Source organism: Artibeus jamaicensis, unplaced genomic scaffold, assembly GCF_021234435.1.
Source record: "Artibeus jamaicensis isolate MK-2021 breed Jamaican fruit bat unplaced genomic scaffold, CSHL_Jam_final contig_332, whole genome shotgun sequence".
NCBI lineage: Eukaryota > Metazoa > Chordata > Mammalia > Chiroptera > Phyllostomidae > Artibeus > Artibeus jamaicensis.
Genome location: NW_026521788.1, coordinates 26,758,557 through 26,784,054, shown reverse-complemented (window position 1 = coordinate 26,784,054; position 25,498 = coordinate 26,758,557). Strand labels below are relative to the sequence as shown.

Below are 25,498 nucleotides of genomic sequence, written 5' to 3'. Positions count from 1 at the left end.
AATCCAGGGAGGAGGCATGGTCTAGAAGCGGGGGAGACACATGTCAAGTATGAAAAGGGTTAATTCAGCAGGGGGGTTTTCCTATGATGAAGGAATTTCCCGGCATCTGTCTACAGGGCTAGGCCACCTAAGATGGAAAATACTAGGGAGGGGGCGGAGCGCAGCCTCATGTAGCCAAGGCAGTGCAAGTTCCCTCATCTTCAGAAGGGAAGTAACCTCAGACCTTCTCATCAGTCCCTGACACACCAGTGGCCAGGGTAGTTTGGGATGGCTTCGATGGATAAAACAGAGATCGTCGATAAAGACATGTTAACGACTGCAGAATAGCTGATGGCCGAAGCAAAACCACTAGTTCCCACAGCACCCAGAAAAAGCAGGGAGCTATTGAAGAAACTTAAAAAGTCAAAAAAAAAAAAAGGTACAATCAGGGCTTCCCCCACAGGCCCAGGCAAGACCCCACACACTGGAACTGCTGATGCCATCACTACAGACTCAGAGCAAACTCACGGTGGAAGAGGAGTAAAAATCTCTCCCCAAATAAAGCCAAAGACACAAGGCAACAGCCCTCCGAGTCCTCCCCTGTCCGAGGCCTTATTACTACCTTTTGCAATCTCCAGTCTCACTTCTGGAGAGTTTCAAAGTCACCACCAGCTGACCCTTCCCAATGCACAATGGCATTTAATAATTGCTTACGGTTCTCGCCTGGGAAGCCAGGCGAGCACCCACAATTCATTACACGTGTGACCTTTCGAGCCCTCAGCCCCCAAATGATTTTCACTCACTTTAATCTGACTGCGATTCAAAACAGATCTGCTGTCAGCAGCCTGAATTCTGCAGCCCCATAGATGGGCAGTGCCTACGGCTAATCTTTTAGTGCCTTAATCATAAAACGCAGCACTTCCCCAGCTGTTTTCACCCAAATAGCCAGCAAAGGGGGGGAGTGGGTGTGAAAAATGATGAATTATGAACTCCAAAGTAGTATTTCATTAAGCAAGATTGCACGCTAAAACTTTAACTGTGCTCCTGCAATTGAAAGGTCATTTTTATAAAAATTCAAAGAGAGAATTCCGAGGGCTCTACAGTTCACAGGGGTGCTCACCACTGTGTGCCAGATTGATGGGGGCGGGGAGAAGACACGAAAGTAGTGGTCAGCATAAAATATTTTTTAAACCATGACCACTTTAGATACTTGCAACATGATGCCAAGCACATTCAACAGGTCTACAAATGCACTACATTAGCCTAAATTTAGTGGGTGTTAATTGAAATCAGAGCTGCAGTCGTTACCACCGACATGTTTCTAAATACTACCCAATAAATTTTTGTCTGTTTCAGATTCTCTGTGACAGCTGGCAATGAAAACCCAAGAGCACCACAGAAAATGGTCTTCTTATGTACCTCGTCCCCTAGAACGAATACAAGGGGATGTCTGTGTGTGGGTCTGGCCTGTGTCTGCACACGCAGACATGCGTATGAATAAACACAAGATAGATACGCATGCCTTGCCCATTTTTAGAAGGTGGACGGGGAGACATGTGTGAGGACACACACACATATATTCATATTTATATTTGGACAATTCCCCTTTTACCAAAGCACCTCCACACAGGGCAGAATCAGCCCCTCACACTGACGAAACATTCTAGTTTGTAACGAATGGGGTACATGGCACAACTCATGCACCTTTTTCCAACGTGCTACTTCCCTTCCTCTCTCTGGCTTTCCTCATTCCTTTCAGGTAAGTATTGTTTCAATTTAAAAAAAAATTAAAGTTTCCTCCAGAACAGAGCATCTGAGGGTCAGCCAGGAAAAGGTCTGCAATACATAGAATGTGAAAGGGAGGAGGGGCCTGGGGGAAGGAAAGAAAAATCTGGAGAAAAGAACTCTCAGCTTTCCTGAGTTCCCTCCAGAAAATTCCAGTTTCATTCCCCCAATTACTCATTAGCTCATTATTCGTTTATGTAAGAGGAACAAGGTGGCTTTGTGTTCCTCCAGTCATAATTCTAGCTGAAATAAAAAGGGAAGGAAGGGGAGGTGAGTGTCCGGCCTTGAGGCTCCACGTGTTCCGCCTTTCCCTGATCCTCCGGTGACAATGCGAGGACGTCCTCGGATCCCAGCAGCGTTGTCTCACTTTGCCAGGGGCCTGTTCCATCCATGGACAGACACTGCAGTCGGCCTCTGCGGCAGGGGCCAGGAGGAACCCTGGAGGGAAATACGTTTACCAAAGACCAACGACACTGAAGGACAGTGTTTTAGCCCCAGCAGCAGACCCTCATGCAGTTTCTTCCACATATATCTGATCCACCTGATTATTCAAATGAGTTATCAGCTAAGGAACCCTAGTGGTCCACCTAGCAATTAATCAATCAATATCTCTCTCTGTCTCTGTCTCTGTCTCACCCTCTCCCAGAGTTTGGTACATGTCTGTGCCTAAAACATACAGCTAACACATGTTTTTACTCAAACAAATAGTACATACTGAGGCCTGTCGCATGCCCATCCCCAAACACACCACATGTACACCAGAACACACGAGTTCTGCCAACACATACGTGAAGTTCAGTAAATGCCCTTCCTCCATCACACAACGATGAGCATATTTACACAATGCAGGCATGCCCACACACAATGCTAACCCCTTCAAGAGAAAGCAGGGTACCTTGGACTAAGAAAGAGGTCTGACCCTCAACCACACAGAGCTGGAGAAAAATTCGTAAGTCTGGGCCTCCTGTTGCTAGAAACATTTCTACCAAAAAAAAATTTACTTCATGATGTAGAAATCACCCAGAACCATCTAGTCCACCCCAGCACCCGGAGACTTCCCTCTTCTCGTAACCCCACGCTGTCTACAGCAGCCCATCCCAATGGTCCAAGGGAAGATGAGTGGAACTCCTTGATACTCAAGTTGAGTCTGCAAAGCAGCAGGTCAGCATCACCGGAGAATTTTAGAAATGCAGAGTCTCAGGCCCAAGTCCAGACCTACTGAATCGGACACTGCGTTTTAACCAGACCCAGAGGATTTGTGTACACACTCGAGTTTGGGAAGTGCGGCTTAGGAGCCCACCCATCCCAGAAGCAGGACAAGCCCAGCTGAGATGGCCCTGTCCTCATAGACCCTAAATGTCTGGGCTCTCCAGCTCTAGCAGAGGAACAAAGAGGGAGCAGGATCACTCCTCACCGTCACACCTTCCGCCTCCCCCCCCCCCCACTAGCAGTGACGTGAGTTAACAACACAGTCCAGGGTGTCCAGACTCGCCTGCATCTCCAGACCCACCAGGAGCTCAGTGATACTAACAGCTTTCTCCCCATTAATTGTCTCATCACTCCACAACTGCTGCTCTTTATTTCATTATGCTTCTCATCAGCCTCAGATAGGAATATAACCAAAAAAGAAATTGGAGGGGAACAATTTCAATATTTCAAAACACATGCAAATCAATGCCCCGAATCCTACCTGGAGTGTTTTTATTGAGACAATTCTGTGCCTGTCTGAGAGATGACCTTATAATAAATAAATTCATATCTTGCAAAGGCAGATTCTCTCCCCATCTTATAAGGCTAATTATACCAGCACAACATAACATTTTCCTAAATGCCTGATAACCTCATCCTGTTACTCAGGAAATATTATTTTTAAATAGGTGTGATAGATACAAACTGAAACACTCGGATTTCAATTCCAGCCCCAATTCCCGGATCCCCTCTCTGAGTAATTTAAGGACTTCCTCCAGATAGTTTTTCATATTCTTTTAACTGACATTTTATCTTTATACAGTATCTCACAGAATGAGCACGCACTAAGACAATGACAGCCAAGAAGGCCTGTCATTCCTCATTCCGACAAAGACAGATGTCTTACACTGGCTTATGCCAATAATAGATCCAACAAAAAACAAAAGAGACTACACCTGCCGTTGATGTAAAGGCACCAATTCACATTTGTGACACTCATTTGTCAATTAACAGATTTCTTCCATTGTTGACACACGAGACTTAAAAGATGTGGGCTCGAATGTGATGAATTAAAAAAGACAGATGAGTAAGCTATGAGCTGCAAAGTAATGCTATAATGTGCTTTAGATATGAATATCAACTGACACCCCTGACAGGCCATACAAGGTTTTATTTCATTTTGCACTGTATCCAGGCTTCATACTTTGTCTTCTTTGTTCGCTTTTCATCAAGCTCCTAACATCTCATTCTGACAGCCAGAGACATTTAAGGCACTTTCGTTTCAAATGCAAGTTAGCGCACTTGATATGTCATTAAAATGCAAAACGACTGCCATTGCAGGTAAATGTAGGTATGCTTAAAAGGTTGGATCTGCAAAGGCAAAGCTGAAAATGGTTGGGGTTTCTCTCTTCACCTCCTTCACAAGTTTGGCCATCTCGGGGGGCCTGCGTGACAGCCCCTTGGACACAGGCCTCCATCAAGGGGGCCTCAGGAGCTTCAGGTCCCGGCAGTGTCCAGGGACCCTGTGTGGACTCGAAGGTGAGTCAGGCCTGAGTGAAGAACAGCTCTCCCCACCCCACAGGCCTGCAGTGCCTCCCAGACTGTGGGCAGATACCAAGTTCACCTGTACTGGAGCCAGCGTGAGCACACACAAGCATTCAGCCTGTGAAGAGGAAGCACGGACAGGTGTAGGTCAAGATGCTCAAGAGCATTCTTTCCACGGAGCCCCCATCTGCCACCTCCTCAACCTTCCACAGGAAAGGGGAGGACTCCACACCCCAGACCCTCCTGTGGGAGGCGGAGGACGGGTCGGACTGGGACTTCAGGGGGAAACTTTTTTAGTGGCCTTTAATTCAGTGACTTCACTCTTTGGGAAGTTATCTTCAGGAGACGATAAAACAATGATTTATAGGCGAGATATGCATCACAGCATTTCTTATTAATACCTAAAAGTGGAAAACAATATATAAATATGATACGTCAATCAATAAAGGAACAGCTCAACTGTGATACAACTGTGAGAAAAATGTGACGTAATCACTGAACAGCCACATTATCCCACTTAAATGTTAACAGCGGAATAAGTGGTTCATTGTGCAGCAATAAAATCATGGGTTACTTTTTTTGTCTGCATATTTTTCTATATTTTCAAAATTTTAAATAAAATTAATATGTATTTTATAACCAGAATGAGGAAAGCTTTAAAAGAAACTAGTTTTAAAGATTAAACATTCTTTGGGCCAATTTCCTGTTCCTTACCAAACCACCATTTGCACTTTCCTGGACTTAATTTCCTTTGTTAAAAGAAAGCATTAGACCAGTGGTTTTCAAACTGTGTTCCGCAGAACCCTAAGGTACCACAAGAGGCTTCTGAGTTTCTTCAAATTACTAATTTAAATTTAAGTTTTAAATTACTTGTAACCATTTTTAAAACTATAATTTAAGAGCAGTATGTACTCTCAAGTATCGTAGATACCAAATCTCAACACACGGGAAAACAACACCCTATTATTATGTTTGCTGCCAAAGTCAAGTTTCTTCTTACAAGTGTCCAGGTACAGAATATTCTGAGATCTGCAAGGTGAAAGTGAAGGGGACGAAAAACTGTTGCCACCTGAGTGAATCAGATTTAGCTACTGCACACTCACAGCCAAACACAGGGATAATCTGACACTGGGACCCATGTAAAACGCATCTCGTCTCTGTCCTCAACACACCAAATCCAGTGCTCATCGGAATTCACCGCTTTTTCCGACTCACAAAAAAATATTATAACATTTTTGTTCTACATGGTCTTTCTATATAAAATTTGTGTTTGACAAGATTCTGCCACTAGAAGAGTAACTTTGAAAACCACTGGATTAAAACAACCTACTTCTCAGGTTCCTACCCGCAGCTGTTCTATGAAGCACAACACGGGGTATTACAAGGAGCACCAGGGTGAAGGGGTCTCGCAGAGTTCCAGCTTTCACACTTACTGTGTGACACTGTGCAAGGTACTTGATTAATCTAAGTCTCAGTTTTTTTATCTGCAACAAGGGAATTAAAACCTCAGAGTTGGGAGGGTTCAATGAGATAACGTGGCAAGCACTTAGTAACTGTTAGTGGTTGTTCCATTGTTACTACTTGGTATCTGTGGGAGGCTGGAATGGCACGAACAGTTCAGAACAGTTTAGAGGCAATAGGCAAACATATTTTCACACAGTCAGTGACAGAAATTTCTTTACTAAATAACTTAATAAAATCCAAAGCAGTCTCTCTTTAGATTATCTGCCCCGTGTTTTTTTCTCCATTTATCTCCTCACCTTCTCTGTCCTCTGACTAGTTCATACTCTAGAAGAACAGTTTTCTTTTAATGGCAAATCAGTTTTAAATCTCTGTATTCCACCTCCCTGTGCACTATCTAAATATGATTTTTACAATTATCTTCTTGGGAGAGGCTCTAACGAGCCTTTCATAAGAAAGCTAACACACACCCTGTTAGTTATGACAGAACCCTTCAATTCATTGTAGATCAGAAATTACTCAAAAAACAAATTTTTAGTCAAGGCAAAAAATCAGCCTAGAGAAGTTCACAGTTCTAGAAGGCGCTCACACGCACTGCAGGAAGCTCGGCAGGACTGTGATCTCCCTCTTGATGTGTACAGAAGTCACAGACGACCACCATGAAACCCCCAGCGAAATACTAAAGCTAATTCTGCTCAAAAATAAACAAGAATGAAAAATAAACTCTTTTGGTACCTCATCTACAGGAACAAAACTCCTTTACATGAAGTATTTTATTTGATTGTCACAATCCTGATAGGTGAGTATCATTACCCACTGTTTGGAAAGTGACGAGACAGATTAAATGACTTGCTCAACACCTCAGATGATTTGTGATGGAGTGAAAACTAAGTCATGTATCCTGTCTCATGATCTCATCACTTTTCCACCAGATCGTGCTCCAGCCAGAACTCCCGTGGGTTCTTGGTCTCCAACAATGACTCTGCTTCAAACTAGAGAATTCAGTTTCTATTCAAAAGAAAGAATGCATAGTGACAATAATGCATTATATGATGCTCACTTACCGTGGTAATCACTTTGCAGTGTACACACATACATCAAGTCACTACGATGTATACCTTGGACTAATGCAATGTTATAGGTCAATTGTATCTCAGTAAAACTGGAAAAATAATGCATTGTAATTATGTATTGCTTAGCAATTTACAAAGCATCTACATTTAAATAACTGATCTCCCGTGCAACCCAGAGACATCCTTAGAGAGAGTGGACAATATCCTTACCCCGTCATGGATGAGAAAGCAGACTAAGCCTTTTAAAGGGATGTCCAGACAAACCACAGCAGAAACAGGACGTGAGCACCTGTGGTGGATCCAAAACCTGCCGTGGAGACCCAGCCTCTGGAGAGGCCCTTACAAGGACATGAAGGAGATTCTTGTATTTTGTTGTTCTTTATCTTCCTAGGAACCAGGACAATAAAAGATAACCCAACCTAATTTTCTACAGTCTTCTAAGGTGCTAATGTTTGATGTAAAAACTCACTGCCTACAGTTTTTGAGGCCGTGATGAGGTCGAATGTAAGTTTGGGGAGAAAACGAAACAGCAATAGCCTTGAATGAGGGGGTCTGGGCGGGAGGCGAGGAATCCGCTTTTCACGAGCCCAGAAGACAAAAATTTCCTCTTCTCCGCCACGGAGATGCCAATCCACACTAATTTACCAGGTAAAACTGCAGACCATCACTGAATTAGAACTAGGGGGACTGCAATGGAATTCAAGATGCTATAGGGTCTGTTTAAATGTAAATGCTTTGTAAATTGCTAAGCAATACGCAATTACTGCCTGTGGACCTTGGCTCCTCACTGACTCGTTGTGTCCCCTTAAGAAAGTCACTTAACCTTCACAAGCTTTCATTTCCTGTCTTTAAACTTAAGAATACCTACTTTGCCATAAGAACTTAAGAAGGTAATGAGGGAAAGCTGATGAATAAATGGTAGTTACCATTCCTGCTACCTCTTTCAAAGTGAGTGATTATCATGTTTTTAAATGTCCACTTTAGCAAGTGAGAAATTCTGAGATTAGAGGGACACCTACCACTGCTCAACTCCAGAGACAGCTATTCTCCCTTCCTGTAAAAAGCTCAGGTTTATGGGAGGCACAGTCGTTACAAAGGCCCCAAGGCATTCAGAGAACCAATAACACGCGAAGTCTCCTCAGAGGAGGATGCACCCTAAGTGCCAGCCTGGCAGAAACCCTGTGGCATGGGAGAAGGCTAATAAATGCAGTTTCTGAAAGATGAGATTTCAAGTTTTGGTCCTGCCCCTTCCGAAGGGGCCCAGGGCCAGGCAGCAAGATCTTGCTGGGTGCTAGGCGGTGCCGCTCACTAGTGGCAGGAGTCATGGGAGAACTGCATTAACTCTGACCCTGTAACAGCGTAATTGCTGCGTTTGTGTGTCAGGGCCGACACTCAGGCCCCACTCGTCCTGGGAAAGACGGCCCTCCGCCAGCTGGAGGTGGCTTGTCTTCCCCACAGGCCTGTCACTCCAGGGTGGAGATCTGAGGGGGAGAACCCATACCTCCCCCAAGTCCTTACTTGACCTGCCTTCCCAAAAGATTCTGGCCTGGCCAGCTTCCCTCCCCATCCACCTTCTATTTCCCAGAACCACCTCCATCCTGCACAGTACAGGGGTTGATGTCTGTATGTGCGGGAAGGAGCTTACCCTACCCTCCAATTTCTCTCTTCCTGGACTCCCACAGTCTCCTGAGGGTACACAGACCAGGGTCTCACCATCGCCACTCAGCACAAGCCTGGTGCCAGAGCCCTGACACTGTGCAACTATTTACCCCGCCCTGAAAGCTTGACCCAGTGCGGCAAACTGCTCTCTCCTCAGGGTGTGGTCCAAGTCCCCATCTTTTCATGTAAGAAGTCCTTCCTCCTGAGACTTTCGCCAGGATCAACAGCACGCTCCTGGCACTTACCTGAACTGTGTTATCCTGTGGGTGTCGGGGGACACCTGTCTGAGGCCACCCCAGGTCAGATCACCTGCTCGGCCTGACCAGGACCCTTCCTTTCCACTTGTGGCTCCCAAGGCTGCTCACAAACTCAAAGAGAATAAGCTTCCCAGACAGTGGATGTGGTAACTATGCTCCCCAACAGGCAAGAACTACAAAGTTCTCAAAGTCCACTGGCAGAATCTGACAGTGCCCCTGTATGGTTCCCAAGTAACTTTGCCTGCCTTAGCCTCATCCTCCTGGTGTGAGCCCCTTCACGTGGAAGCCTCGCACCTATGAATTCCAGGTGCTGGGGACCCAGCATGCACTGAATATTCACATATCTGCAAAGAATAACAGTCCAAGTCCTCAGCCCTTCAGGACATCTCCATGCAGCTTTGGGGGGGATCATGCTGTCCTGAGCAGTCCCCAGCACGGAGCTGAATAATAATCTGTCCTGGCTGCGTGAGCGATTAAAATGCCTTGAAGACCAGCTAGCTCAGAGGTGCGTCAATGGATGGATCCAGTTGTACACGGCAGCTAGAAAGACCATTTTAACTCTGCTGGCATTCTCCAAAACATGTCACCCCAAGCCCACTTCCACTCACCAGCTGAAAAGGAAGAAGATGAGAATAACTCAACTGCGTGGCTAAACGTGCACCGACGGTCATCGTTCTGGAGCATCGTTCCTGGGCTGGAACAAACGCAGCCCTCCTCGGGGGGCGTGACACTGGACAAAATGACCCCCAGGAGTCATTGCCGGGCCCCATGTCTCTATCCCACAGGTCACGCCAGCCTCCAAGACTCCAAAATTTGGGGTATTGGTTTGCTACTTCCAATTGCAATGGGAAGGATGATTAGTTTTCTGTGATGCTAGTCCAGCTCAGGTATCTGGGAAGAACTCCCAAGAGCCAACAGGACAGACTCACAATTCAACCGTCAGCACACACAGATGAAGACGGTCTGTCTGCCCTTTCAAGCCCGCCCTCCGGGTCCTGATCACCTACTGCCCTGAGGACATGCGAATCCCGAGGACTCAAGCTCCCAAGCTGATACATTTAGAAGGGAAAGGGACTATACTCTGAAAAGTAAGTCCCTGATATAAAATTAACACCCTACCAGGCAATTTTAATGTCCCCCTCAAAGACTACACATGCCCAGTCATCCGACCTCTCAGAACGAGAAGAGCAAAGGCTCTTAACTTCATCCTCTCTTTCTGCTCCGCCAGGACTGCCCACCCCCCAGACACAAAATTTAGTATAAAAAGGAGAATCATTAGAATTTCTGAGGAACAAAGCACCTCAAAACTCACATATTTGAACATCTAGAAGGGCGTATGTGTCAGTGACACAGAAAAGAGTCTTGGAAAAATGGTGCCTTTGCAAACAGCATTTTATTTGTAAAGAATACATCTAAATTATCCCCTTTGCTGTTATTTCTTCAGCAGTTAGGGGACAGAATGAAGCTAGCTCCAATTAAGGCAACTTTAATTTTAAAATAAAAATGAAGTGGCTTCTTTTGCCAGCACCCTATGTTCTTCACCCACATCTGTGCACCATTCAGGAGAAGAGACAGTATAAAAACCAGCAGCTGAGCAGAGACTGTAGTTAGCAACAGAACTACTAGGAATGCCACATTTTGACAATGGTCAACAGCAAGGGGTTTGTCTTCACACACTCTGTCTCCCCCTGCTCCCAGCCTCTCGCTGGTGCTCACAGGACACCCTCTCTGGAGGTACACAATACCCAGAATTCATCTCTCTGGTAAACAAAGCTCTGCCTATGAACCATCCGATTTCTCTCTGACCCACAGCAAACTAAATCAGCAGAAGCTCCAGGTAGGATTTTCTCCTTCCAAGGGTCAAAGTCTTTTCCCCTCAGAAGTTCCACACATTTACTAAAATAATTTGAGACTTCATCAGAAAGCCATTACGCCTGCAAACACTAAATTATTTAAGTGATTCCTTGTATATAAATATTTCATATCAGAAATTGATTTCCAAATGAAGTACACATGAAGGATGACCACGCTGAGCAGTGTCCGAGTACATCTTGCTGTTCTAAAATGCAGAAAGGAAGTAAAGTACAGGCAGTATTTTAATGTAACTGAAAAACTGAATTCCACACGAAGTCACGCATGATTATACATACCATCTATGTAAAAGTAAAAAATTGCTGCTTCTAACTCCCTTTGTGTCAGACTAGAAACACCAGGCCCAGGAGAATCTTCAGGAAGCGGAGCTAAATAAAAGGCTTTGAAACTAATTTCAGGTTTGCTAAACTGGATACTTTTTTAAATTGCCACATCTTTAAAGCACTGAATTTTAACCTTGGGTAACACCAGCATAAGAGTTGAAGCACTCCAACCCTAAAAAAGCTCTGTCCACTAGCCCCCAACCTATGTCAAGGGGCAAAGGGAAAAAAAAAAAACCCTGTTTCTCCAAGTTGTGAGAAAAAACAGAGCTGTGGTGGACCCCAAGTCCTCACACACACACATTCTCTCAGTGGCTGAGCAGCAGCCACATTGAAAGGGGTGAACAAAAACCCAGAGATGAACAATAAACATCATTAACCAGGGCTCCAGGCAGCACAGAATAAAACAGCTCAAGACAAATGGGCCCTGAAGACCCCAACAGAAACTTTCCAGGCAGCCCCAGGAGTGTGACAGCCCTGGGGTAGCCCCGAAGTGTGGCAAAGAAGGGACAGTGGCCCGGGGGTCCTCACAGGAGCCCCTCCCCGGCCCCTCCCACAACGCTGCTGCTCCTTTCCTCCCTCTTCTCCTTGGGTGCCCTGGGAAGAAGGCATAACAAGACCACGTGGGGCTGAGCCCAATAAAAAAATGCCCACTTCTCACACCAAACCAGCAGCACCGAACTGAGCAAATCCGTGCACACCTATAACCCCCAAATGTCCCATTCAGCAAAGCACCACCTCGTTGTTGGAGACTTAGAACGAACACACAACAAACTTTCTTCCACCACAGCAATAGCTGAGAAGAAAAAAAGCATAACTCCTCGAGCCTTAGCAAAAGCTAAATCCTGCTTCTCCTTAGCTGCTGCATTCAGCTTAATGTAGCTAAATTAACAAAATGTTCCCTTGGCATTTAAATTTTTTCTTTCATTTTTCCTCCTCATAAGCAGAGTCGGGGGGTGATGCATAGTAAGTCAGAAGACAAAGCAACTTCAAAACAAAATCAGTTATTTGTAAACAATCCTCGTGGGGATTTTTTTCCCCTCCGCTCCCCCTACCCCCAAGAAAAACAGCCCTGCCAGTTATAATGGAAAGCCAAGTAAAGATAAATCAATTAGCTTGCTAATTTCTCCCCTCTCATTTATTTAGCTCTGCACTGTATTTGTCGTAATTGACTACAATTATGTTAATTACTAACTCCAGTATAATTACTATATTTATTGTCATTGAGCACGCGATGTACCCACAGCAAAGCTGGCATTTGTCGGGCATCAAGAAAGCAAACTGTCGAGAGGTGATTCTCGGCAAACTGGCGGATGTGGCTGCAGCAAATGAAAGGGCAAAAGAGATTTCATGCAATGTTAGTTTGAAAGCACCGGTTCATTAAGGATATTAATTTTCTGATAACTACACATTTAAGTATGACACACTGGCGCGGTATCTACAGGATTTCACAATTATTAATGCGTGACAGTTTCAAATGCTAAGTGAATCAATTAAACAGCAGCATTCACAATTTGAGAAGAGATAACTGCTTCATAACTACCTAAGACTACAATTTTCACATGACAAAAAAGAGCCATTGAGGCGCCTTCAAAACCTGACAGGTCAAGAAAGAAGTTTGAAACAAAAGCACCTTACAACCATCATCTCTCCTCTTTACTTGTCAGATCAACTTTGCTAGTGTCTCCCCAGAAACAGCATCACATGCCAGCTGCCACAAGGTGATTTTTCATGTCTTGTCAAAGAAATCTTTTATTCTATTTGCTCTGCATTAACATGTTACATTTATTGATCAAGGGCCTGTTCGGCAGCCCCAGCAGGGCACTGAGCTCTCCATGCCTACGGGGCTTTGATGTCCCGGTGACATTCCAGCTCGAATAATGCACATACTAAATGGATTTAATGCAGAAATGTGTTTGGACCTGACAGTTACATTAATAACAGCCCCTCACGCTGATAAATATGCAATTGCTACTATTAAGAGTTACCCAATTATGGGGAAAATATTTCTCTACCTTAAAAATAAATCCATCAAGGAAAAAAAGTTTTAACAATGGTGCATTCTCTTAAAACAGTCCTCCAGCTGCAGAAAGCGCGCCTGTGGTGGGGGGGCGCTGTTAACACCCCCATCTCCTGCCCTCCCCTCCAATTGTTTTTAATGTCTTGCTTTATCTCAAGAAAGGTTTGGGGATTTTTTTTAAAACCTCTTTTGTTGGTCTTCCCTGCTCTACCCGTCTCTTAGTTCTTCAGAACCAGAGAAAAAGCAGACACCCAGGAGACTGAAAAAATTGGGTTCTGTATAAACTCAGAGAGGAGCTGAGGGGAGCTGGCTCAAAGGGGGGGCACGTAGCTGATCTCCATAATGATGGGTCTGGAGAAGAAGGTGTCTTTTTTTAATATAAACTCTAAACGAAACATGAACATATGTGTATGTCTCTCCCTCATTGAAAACCCTGAGTGACCTTGTGCTATGGCAGTGATGGCGGTGGGGGTGCAAAGGGGAAAAGAAAGCAGCTGGGAAAGAAGAGACCTTTTATTAAGGAAAGTCTCAGCCAGGGAGCATTTGTAGTTATTATATCCCGCAATTAAACACAGACACCAGCAAAAAGCATAATCGTTCCCCTTTCATCATAAAGGAGCAGGGAACAGCTGAAATCACCAACACTGCAGTCCCTGAGGAGACAAGAGGGAAAAGGCTTTTCAGATGGTGGGTGTGTGCATGCGAGTGAGTTAAACGTGCAAGTGCAAACACATACACACACACACCACATCTTCTCTTCCTCCAGACTCCAAACTCGTGCATGCAGTAATTCATCTCAGGGTTCCCTGTCTCAATGCTGAGACAGCAAGCAGTCTGGCCACGGCATTGCTGAGCCATTTCTCCCCATGACAATGACCTTCACCTGACCCATGCCTCATAGCCCAAGGGGAGACAGAGGATGAGTTCCCTGGGAACACCCACCTCCAAGGCAGCCCAGGTCTCATGAGGTCCTGCCAACCCAAACTTTCTGAATCAGAAGGTTTTGGAGAAACAGTAGAGATGAGGAAATGCAACTGAATTCTGAGGCCTCCAACTTGGAGTGTCGGGATCCACTGTGAACCTGCAATGGTAACTTCCACAAACTGCTCATGCTTTTGAAAGAAAAAATCCCCCCCAACAAAGAATACAGGCTTGGAAATAGCCATCCTTCTTTTCATAGGACGAAAGCGATGATTTCTAGTTTGAGAAGAAGTTTGAAGTAAAACTGAAATCAAGCCACCAGGGCCATTTAATTCCAGCTCTGCCATTTAATCATCAGGGCGGTCTAGGGCAAATTCCTAAAGCAACTGTGGGCCTCAGTTGCTTTACCTGTAAAATCTGAGTAATAACAGTCCTGTTGTCAAAATGTTGTTGGGAGAACTGAATGAAATAACACAGGGTAAGTGTTCTGCCCAGCCTTGGCATATACTGAATGCTCCATGATATTGGTTATTCATTAGTAAGACAAACATGACTGATGTCACTTGTCTGCTCCAGTGCCCCTAGACTCCACTGAAGGGTAGAGCTAATCAACTTTAGGTACCATTTGCAAGGCTGCTTTATTGTCAAACTCACTGAGAGACACTCTGCAAGCTATCTCAAGGAGAACTCAGAGGCTTTCCTCAACAGAGTGTAGCTGACATGGGAAAGGGAAAAAAAAATTTTTTTTGTCCAAGGCTGTCCGATGCCCTGCAAAACATTTACCATACCTGGCCTCACCCACTAAATACTACTAGGACCCCCTATTTCCATCCTGGTGACTAAACTTCATGGTTGAGACTCTGGAGGGGCAGTGAACAGAAAGTCTCAAAGAGTTAAGTTCACCAGTCCCCCGCCCTCCTCCCCCCAAATCGCCAGTGCTTCCAAAAGGCACCCCCATAACACAGAGGGCAGCATTGTCCACATGCACAATGATGGCCTCAGGATACAGAGCGGGAAGAAGGAAAAGATGGAAGAGTGAGGCCCAAGATTCTGGGGGAGCAAAATGGGTAAAAGAGAAAATAGAAGGCAATACTAAAAAGTCTAGGAATTTCTTACCATTGTGGAAAACACTGTAGAAGTATGGAGACAATGTTTAAGACAGCACTTTCTAAATCACACTGTGAGTTATAGGAATCACCACCTAAGAGAAAACTGAACCTCACTGTGCCTCACTTAGACCAGGGGTCCCCAACCTCCCTGCTGCAGACCCACTGCCAGTCCAGGCCTGTTAGGGATGGGGCCACATCGCAGGAGGTGACCTTGAATGCAATGTGCTTGAGTCATCCCAAATCCATCCCCCCCTCAACCTCAGTCTGTGGAAAAACTGCCTTCCATGAAACCAGTCCCTGATGCCAGAAAGGTTGGGGACTGCTGCCTTAGACAACTCTCTGCCATTGTCCACCCCTTCCCCTGCTCAGTCTTACCACAGTGACCTAATAGCCCATTTTCTCTAGCCAAAAGGTGGAAATCCAGGAAAGCAGGACACTTTGGGAGGAGGGGAGGCGCTATATAAACCTGCTCCTCTAATGATTTTTCCTTTTCCCTCCCTCAAACTGTGTTTGGTGGTTCTACTCATGGAAGACATCCCGGAAAGTGTTGCAAGTACAGGAAATCGAAGTGTTGCTATTAAGACATTAAATATTACCTGCCAGGTCATTTTCCACATCACCTTCCTATTGTATGTTCTGAATTAGCAGCTGGAGACACTAGAATTGCCAACGATATTCTTGGAACAAAAAAAAAAAGATGCTTTTCACAACATTGCCCAGCTTACAAAGAACAGGATTTCCAAAACACATATACCCTTGCTTACTTGGAATTTATTGATGCCCTAGAACTATTCTGAAAATTTACCAAAACAGTTTATCTTTCTAAAGCCTACATTTTCTACCATCTCTTCCTCTTCAGTGTCCACTGACATGACTTCTGTTTTGGAACCCCCAACTCCAATATCAGCAAGCTCCCCAAGTAAGACCAGTGCATTTGGATTTTGAAAGCAAGGCCCCTGACTACAAAGAAACTAATTGATGAGGACCCAGTGCCAACAGAACATGCCCTTTAAGCTGTTCTCCTAAGAGACTGGGTGAGGAATTCTCTCTCTCTCACCCATTCCCAGTGTAACGTAAACAAATGTATGCTCCTAGCTGGCAGAGACGCAAAGTATGTATGATATGAGTGGGTTTAGCTTATGAAACAACAGGCATTTAGAGAACAAGATATTTATATTGGTGTGTGTTAGGTTATGCTGCATTAAACATTCTAAAATCTTGTAACACAGATTTATTTCTATTTTACAATTTATGTCCAACATAAATCGGCAAAGAATTCTGCTCATTTATGTCAGAACCCAAGACCAATGATCATAATAGGTAGAAGAGAAAGTTGCAAATTGTTCATCAGCTGTTTAACTTTCTGTGCACTGGTCATACCAAAAGGTGCAGAAATGTGGAAACACGCTGTGTTGAAGAGGAGGAAATCCTGAATGTCTGTGAGGAACCCCAATATGACTACCTGAGATGGTCTCTGTGGAAGATCAAGCCTGGGCTTTTAGCCCCACTAGCTCCGTGTTTAAGCCGTGATGATAGCTATGCTTATTGAAGACCTACTGTATGCCAGGTAATCTGTTATGCACATCACACACAGTTATACTCAACATTTTTGCAATTAGCTTAAGGCCAGTTAAATCACTGGTGAGTGACATAAACAGGACTTTAAGCTGGGGTAGTCTAACCCCGAAGCCTTGGTTCCTTTTAATTCCAATGTCCATTCTCCCAACTGATGAGCAAGTTCACAGACCAAGTGATGGTTTGGCATCAGACCATAAAACAGACCAAGCTTTATGTAGCAGTTCATAACAAATAGAAATGTTGGTGTGTCTGTCATTGAAGCTGTGGTAATGCACCACATGTCTGCTTCACTGCTGGAGGAGAGGACAAAGCCACCATCTCTTTATTGGAGGTGCCCAAACTCCCCAGTCCTTCACTTCCATCCTGGCCAAAGCCTAGGAAGCTACAAGTAAACTACCACCTAGGAAATTTTCTCCTAAGCAATTTCCCCAATCAGTGTAGTCATCGGAGTGATGCTAGATAACATGTGACTGCAAATAATTTAAATTTTAAAATGTAAGCTTAATGTTGCCATAGATCAGTGAAACCCCCTCAATTTTACAGCCATATTGCCACAGGTATATTTATCATTGTTTGCCTAGGGGGCCCTGCTTTGCCCTCTGTTCAACAAGCTCAGCAGGCAACTCACTCAAACCACTCCAAGCCGGCGGAGGGGAGGAACAGGCCACCATGGAGAACTCTGCCATTTCCCAGTCAGGGGAGAAGGAAAACTGAAGCTGGAACAACTCATTAACAAGCTCCCTTTGCCTTGAGCAGATCAAGGAACCTGCACAGGCTAAAATTTAGGATCTCTTTATTGATCAGCAAAGTAAAATATGAAAACCTCAAAAACAAGCTCAAGGAAGAACTTAGGACAATGAATATTTAAATATTCTTGGTACAGAAAAGGGTATAACCTCTCCTGAGGGCAATCTGACATCTGTATCAAAGCCCTCTGACAACTCTGTCTCTAGGACAATGTCCCTAAAAACTAATCAGAGACATATTCATCGATCAGTATTAGAGGGCTATTTATAATCAAGATATTTATAACAGTAAAAAAATCTTGGAACAATCTAAATGTCCAACAGTAAGAAATAAAAAAAAAAATTAAAACTGTAATGCACTATTTATGGAGGTGGAAAAATACTTCCAATACAATGTAGGCATTGTTTTTTAAGATATTTGGCATTAATAAAGACAATAAAATGTTAACAGTGGGGATTTCTGGATTGTAAGGCTATCAGTGATTTGAGAAATGTTTTTTCATACCTTTCTGAGTTTCCCAAGTTTTTATGTTGATAATTGTTCTTATAAAAAAATTTTAAGTAAAATCTAAGTTACAATTTCATGGAGATGTAGATATTGGACTCATGATCATTAATGCATTCAAGTTCAAGGTGCCACCTGAGTAGCTCCCTGCCCCTGCCCCCAGGAGTCTTGTCCAGGATGAAGGAAATATGGAATGAAAGGGTGAAAGAGAGAATTGTTTAAGTCTTTTAAAAGAGCCAGAAATTTTATTCGGACCTATATTCTTGCTCCCCTTTCCAATTTATGACCTCACAGGGCACATACTAGTTCCAAGGATTCTCACTTCCCGGGACAGTCAGAGAAACAGTGGAGCCTGAATTTCCATGACCTTCTGCCTGGAGATGTAACCAGCTTAATACTGGACAACCCAAAAGGAGGGGAGGATTCATGATCGTTAGCACAGAGAAAAGACTGAAGTAGAATGGGAAGAAAAAACATATAGCGACTTAAAAGTTCAGAACTGATAAGTCCATAACCACCCTTCTCTCCAGCACAAACAGGCGGTCATAGGGAGAATCAGCAGAACCATCCCTTTCATAAATTAGATTACTAACGATGATGGTGAATGGCTATGAATTAATGGCAAGACAATAAAGAAGGATGTTCCTAATGTGAGTGATTGACTGAAGCCTTGTACCTCCCTTTTAACTAACATCTTGACAAGAAGTAATACAAATGTGATCACATACGAGGAAATTCATGTGTTAGCGTGTGCACGGGATATCTCTGGAAGACTACAAAAAAGTGAGCAGTGCAGAGGAGAACTGGGGGGCTACAAGACATACGTGCAAAGAAGACATTCTTTTCACTATTCTAGATGTGCCATGTGCATATATTAGCAACTCAAAAAATAAATAAATAGAACTCCTTGCCTGAAAACAAATGGTGGCCTCAAATATAAATGGACTGCGGCTGATATTACAATCTACAGAAGGAGCAAAATTTGTATTGGGGTACCATTCTGTTTAAGGCAATACCCTGACATGACTCTGGGTATGAAAAGGAAACCTGCAGAGATGTTCTGAAAGGGTGAGGTAGGGGGAGTTTTTCTGATATAACAAAGTGGGAAGAACTTTGTCTTTCTGAGGACAATTCTAGGAAGAGGATAAAGGACATGGAAAGGAGAGGAAGGGGCTGAGAGAAGGGAGTACCCGTCACACACAGAAAGCCTGACCTTAGGGAGAGGCATGGCCAGGGGTAGCCCAAAGATCTCCAGGAACAACGCTACCCCAAACTTGCGTGCGGCACTTACCACCTTCCCCCTCCCAGTACACTTCCAACTGTCAATAGAAGTCTGTAATACATAGTAATGTTGTGTTGGGCTTTGGAGAAAGAAAAGGAGTGTCCCAAGCAGGGCCAGACAACCTTCCAGGAGGGAGAACAGAAGACCACAGAGCAAAGACATGGTTAGAGCGGGGAACTATGGTGAATCTGGGTGCAGGGCAAACTGACCAGGACTTTGATGTAAACAGTAGGCGGGTAGCAGGGGTAGAGTGCAGTGCCTATGGAGAAACATTCTACAAAATATGGGATGGGCATTCACAGTATTTCATGTGGAGATGATGGTCCCTGGAGCCTTGTGGGCTTGAATCATATGTTGCCTGTCCCCTTACTAGGAAGGTAAGTTTATGATATTCTTTCTCTTTCCCTCTCTGTATTTTCTCCCTTCCAATTTTTTAAAAGAATTAGCTAAGCATCTCAAACATCTTTAATTGTGAGCCAGCTGAAGGCAAAGATAGACACCAGTGTCTGAATACGCTCAAATCTTCCTCCAACACCCGAGAAAAATAGTGCTGCCTCCTTTCATGCCCCAGTCAGGCACAAATAAGACAGTCAAAGATGATCCATCCCATCACAATCACACCCACATCAAGTCCGGATTGCTCTACTACTCCATTCTGGCCTGCAACTCCCTCCAGCTCAACCAAGTCCTAATGTAAACCTTTCCCAAACCCTAGACCTGGCTCTTCCTTTGCTCCTATCTGCCCCGAGCCAGCCAGAGCCCAGTGTGCAGATCGCGCACTGACCACAGCACTGATGAGAAGAAGCTCCTGACCAGATGGGATAATTCTCCAACCTCACCACTATGGAAATGTCTCTCCTCTAAAAAAATTAAATTAAAATCATAACTCCTCTCCCTCTCACTTAATCTTCCTGCCTCCAGGACCCATCATTTTTTCTGATAAGCCCTTGTAGATCCAGCCTCTCAAGAGTCAAGGGTCCCTTCTCACCACACACACACACACACACACACACACACACACACACACACACACGCACGCGCGCCACCCCTCCCAGGGCCCGGCCCTTTCTCTGCCGAAGGAAGACAGGGCCCCTGGGTGTGACAAAGACGTCTGTTTCCTCACACTTGACAGCCCAGTCCCATGACCTGGGCCTGCTGACACACTCCTCCATGGGACCCGGCCTCCCCGAACCCACATCCGGGCTCTCACCAGCAAGGCAACCGCAGCCTGAGCCCCTAGAGGCCAGTTACACAGAAAGAACTCCTACCACTGCCCCACAAAAGAGCCCTTTGCCTGAATCCATGCTGGGGAGCTATTTAAAAGGCACAGATCCTTTGCTTGGACATTGGGACCAAAAACCATCCTTAATTTCTTAAAAGTCAGCATTTGTTTGCTCAGCATCCTCTCATCACTATTCATTACTTTGTGACTTTTCGGTTTCCGCATCTCCCCCACAAGTCCAGGAGAGAACACCCACAGTACCCACGCTTTACATCACCCTCCAGGAGAGAACACCCTCAGTACCCACTCTGCACATCACCCTCCAGGAGAGAACACCCCCAGTACCCACTCTGCACGTCACCCTCCAGGAGAGAACACCCTCAGTACCCACTCTGCACATCACCCTCCAGGAGAGAACACCCACAGTACCCACTCTGCACGTCACCCTCCAGGAGAGAACACCCACAGTACCCACTCTGCACGTCACCCTCCAGGAGAGAACACCCACAGTACCCACGCTTTACATCACCCTCCAGGAGAGAACACCCTCAGTACCCACTCTGCACGTCACCCTCCAGGAGAGAACACCCTCAGTACCCACTCTGCACGTCACCCTCCAGGAGAGAACACCCACAGTACCCACGCTTTACATCACCCTCCAGGAGAGAACACCCTCAGTACCCACTCTGCACATCATCCTCTGGATGCCCCGTCCCTGGAGAAGAGGCCCTGCATCACAGCCATATGTTCCTGAGCACTGTCCAAAGATGCTCTGCTGGTTCAGCTGAGCCTTAAATCCCCTCTACCTACTGGCGCCTTAATGCCCTGGAATTTTGCCCATCTTCTCTCAAACTCTTAATTCCCAAACTCTTAATTCCTGACCCAGAAGTTGGGAGGGAAAAGACTCCAAGGTAGAGAAGGAGGCAAGAGCCAGAGCCCTGGGGTGGGATTTGGGCTCCTATCTCTCCTTTCACCCCAAGAGAGTTGGGTCCCTTCAGGGGATAGCGCAGTTCACAAGAGGACACTTAGAGGACAAGCCCTTCATGGGGCCAGCTGCCTAGGAAAAACCATCGCCCTAACCCCTGCTCCTTGAGCCCACTGATATCCACTTTCCGAGCATCTCCTACTTCCTGCCCCTAAACCAGGCTTAATTCAAAACCTTTTAAGAAGAAATTAAATAACTGTCTATTTTCCATCGGAGTAACACACGAAATCACACTTACCTTTTGCCAAGACTAGAACAGTTGTTAGAGTTTTCCCTCCTACCCACCTCACGCCAATTGTGTTTGAATTACTTTGAAATACCATCTGGGAGAAATCATAAATATTTAAGGTTCCAGTTCATAAAAAAGCAAAGAAAGAAAACACACATATGTACCGTACCTGTGATTTGACAAATCTTTGGGAAATTGGGTTCTTCAGAAGAGCATTCCTGAATGCCTCCAAAACATTCTTGCTAATTCCATCTCATTCCTCACCACACACCACCACCCCCACTCGTCTGCATAGGTATCAGTGAAAAAGGAGAAGAACAAAGTGAAATTCTCCTAGGAACTTATGTAACAGGGACAGACTCGCGTTCCCTGCTTCTTCAATGGCATGATGAGGCGAGCCAAAAGAATGATTCGGTCGGGTACAGGCCCACACGTCTCATACCCCTGCACCCTAGGCAGAGCTAGAGCAGGTGGCTTCTACCTGCAAGCTGTTCCTGAGGCACTGGGCCTCCCAGGCCTGCTCTGTGTTTTGTGAAGGTTTACATACCTCAGAAGGTTAAAACTCAGATCAAGCCTCTTTGCAAAGTGTCCGTAGTCCCTGCCGAGGTGCTCTGGAATTTCTCTGCAGTTCTGGCCTATGTAGGACACCTGGAAATTAAATGGAACAGAAAATGTGGCAAATGGAAATCGCCCAGCTGCTCACAGCCCTGAGTCATTGATCCAGTAATTGCTTCCGCAACTTTAAAGGCAAGCTCCTCACACACACACAAACACACACACACACAAATGCCGTATTTGTGGCTGTTCTTCTGATCAGATCAGCTTTGGGGGCTTCAGGACTCTGCCAACAGCTTCCCCCTTCCTTGTACACTTAGCATGATGAAAACTAATCCTAGCACAATGGAAACTGGACTAAATTGGCCTGATTCACATGTCAAAAAAAAACCAACAAAACAAAAATAAAAGAACAGAATCAGTATGGTGATCAAATCTCAGCAACATCAGCCTCTCGTTCAAGGGCCTCTCGGACAGCCGCCCCTCTGGCCCTCCTCCTCCACTGTCCCCTCCTCTCCCAAATACCCTGTCGCGCACATCACCTCATAAAGACGCAGCAGATGCACTTACCAGCATTCAACCTGCAGGATGCTGAACAAATAGGTTTGGACAAGAAAACCGTCCCAGACCGCCAATCCCATCTTATTACCACTGTGTATTAAATGCCGGCCTCACTCCGAACAAAGCTTATCCAAAGGCAACAGGACAACAACTGATGGCCAGGGCTTCCGAGTCTCCCTCCTCCAAGGAGCCTTGTGCAATCAACACCACTCTACCTGCAGAGCTGGTCCCTTAGGCATTATTTTACTTATATTATTATTAATCTAATGTGTGCCCAAATATTAAGAGGATGAAAGAAAATTTGATCCCCAAACTTCTGACTGTGGCAAGGTCAAGGGGCTTTCTCACTGCTGCAATCACCCAGTGTTTGAAGCCCATTTTTACAGATGGCACCCCATGTACAGGTTTGGCAACTCTTTCCAAAACCCATTAAAAAAGCCTGTGGGTCAGAGCTGGCTAGTGAGTCACGATACATGATACTTCCCTGCAGGACTATACCCTGAATTTCCAGGTAGAAATTCAGGCCCATCAACAGCTACGGCCTTGATCCTCTCCCATCCCTGCCACCCCCAAATCCACATTCTTCTGTGCATACAGACAAGGATGTCTTGGAATGAGTAAAAGACTCTTCCGTTATGATTCCTAATGGGAAACAAGAATATGTTGGCCATCTCAGGTATTAGGTTTAACCACATGAATAACTACTATTCAATCATTTTAGAACTACAAACACAGCACTTTCATATGGCTTGGCCTAACAGAAATCACACTTCACCCTAGCACCCTCAATGATTCCAGTCACCTCTCAACCTTCTCCTCCCCAATGGAGACAAACTTCTGACAATACATTGTCTGTATCCACTGTCCTTCAGTAACTTCATTCCTGGAGGAGAAAAAGTAGGGAGAAGGGACAGAAAAATAGCTAACTCCTGTGAAATAATTTTGACTCAGGAAGTTACAGGCTAGAAAACAAAGGACTCTAAGTTCAAGGTAGCAAGTTCTCCCCTCTCCGCATAGGACTCATCTTTCTTCAGAACCACGTGTGTAATAAATTCTGCTTCCAAGCCAAGATGGAAATCATACAGCAAGGAGAAACTAGTGATATAAAGCTCAATCAATCTAGGGACTTCAATTTCCCCAGGATATCCACTCGGAATATCCACAGGGTACTCAGTTTCCCTTATCAGGTTCCGCATGGTAAGTCCACACCGACCACCCAGGTCCATGGTGCTCACCACAAAACCCCTGCTTTTTGCATTGGCGTGTACCACCACCTTGCACATATCATCATTCAGGAGCCCTGATACATACAACAGAGAAGCTGAACTTTGGATGTAGCAACTGAGCTCTTTCCTCATAGACCGACCAAGGACTAAATCTATAGGGACCTAGTTTTTCAAAACTCCTCATGTTTATATGGAAAACTAGGACTCCAGAGCCCTAGCCAGTATAATAATAAGCTTCTTACTGACAGAGCCCAGATCACGTCCTGCACCGGGAATAAGAACTCGAGGGTGTGGAGTTCTTACGAATCCACATGTGAATTTTCCTGATCGACAAATGCCAATAGCACATCTATCATATTTTTGGCTTCCAATTGATTCTTCTTAACTGAAAGGTCAAGAGCTACCTCACGACATCATGTTGAAAGCGCCAGAAAAGTGTCAGACGCTAGGAAAGGAGACAAACATTTGCTCCCCTTTTTTCTCCATAAGATTCCCCCTCCGAGGAAATAGCAACACTAAGGGAGAACCATCACTACATAGCATTCAAATCACTCACAACGTGCCGACAAGACCTCATCATCTTGTTTCATTATGTGGTCTTAAAGAGCACAACATCCCAAGAAAACTAAACAAAGCACAACTTGTTCCCATTCCACAGAGACAAAGACCAAGTCTCCAAAACCTAACAGGGAAACCAACTTGGACAAGCCATTTCTATATTTGGACCACCTACATGGTAAACTGGAAGCTCCTAGAGATGATTTTAGAGTGAAAACAACCAACCAACCATGTTGAAGGGTTCCTAGCAGCTGGAACAGGCTTAAAAAGAGCAGCCATTGCCAGGCACTGCAACCAGTGCTCATAAGAAGACACCTGTCTAAGAAGTGCTTCTCGGCAGAAAACATGACCTCTCAGGATGTCATGAAGCTTCTTGGAGCACACGACCACCTAATGTAAGATACGAGGCCAGAAGAACCAGGCCAGAAATTGTTAGTTTCCTCAGCAAACAAGAGAAGGGATGTAGAGATTCATCTTAAATGGCACAGAAGAGCACATCCAAAATGAGAAGTCATTCTATTAAGTCAATTACCATGATATACACTAAACTGAGGAACAAACTTGTATACCTACCTTATATAATCTGTACCCCAAGACTTCTACCTTCTGTGAAGTGATAGCATGAAGGGACACTATCGTCAGGGGAATTAAAACATACCAAGTTAAAGACCTCTACAGAGAGAAATACAAAAGAGAAAGACAAAATTGTCTTGGGAGGATTTCTACACATATACACACCCAACCCTGCCAAAGGGCTGCAGAAAATCACAGGACTGTAGCACACCAACAGTCTCTCTTTGCAGCTGGGACATTCCAACTCCCAAGACATTTCTAGAGATGGTGGATTTGACCATAGTCACAC

General features: G+C 44.9%; 1 protein-coding gene across 1 annotated transcript in view; it reads right to left on the bottom strand.

Moving 5' to 3' along the window:
- LRMDA (leucine rich melanocyte differentiation associated) overlaps nucleotides 1–25,498 on the bottom strand; it is a 1,094,096-nt gene that overhangs the window by 1,049,588 nt on the left and 19,010 nt on the right. Inside the window, exon 3 of the mRNA XM_053663905.1 lies at nucleotides 22,284–22,384. Coding sequence (XP_053519880.1) covers nucleotides 22,284–22,384 — 101 coding nt within the window. The remainder of the gene's footprint in view (nucleotides 1–22,283; nucleotides 22,385–25,498) is intronic.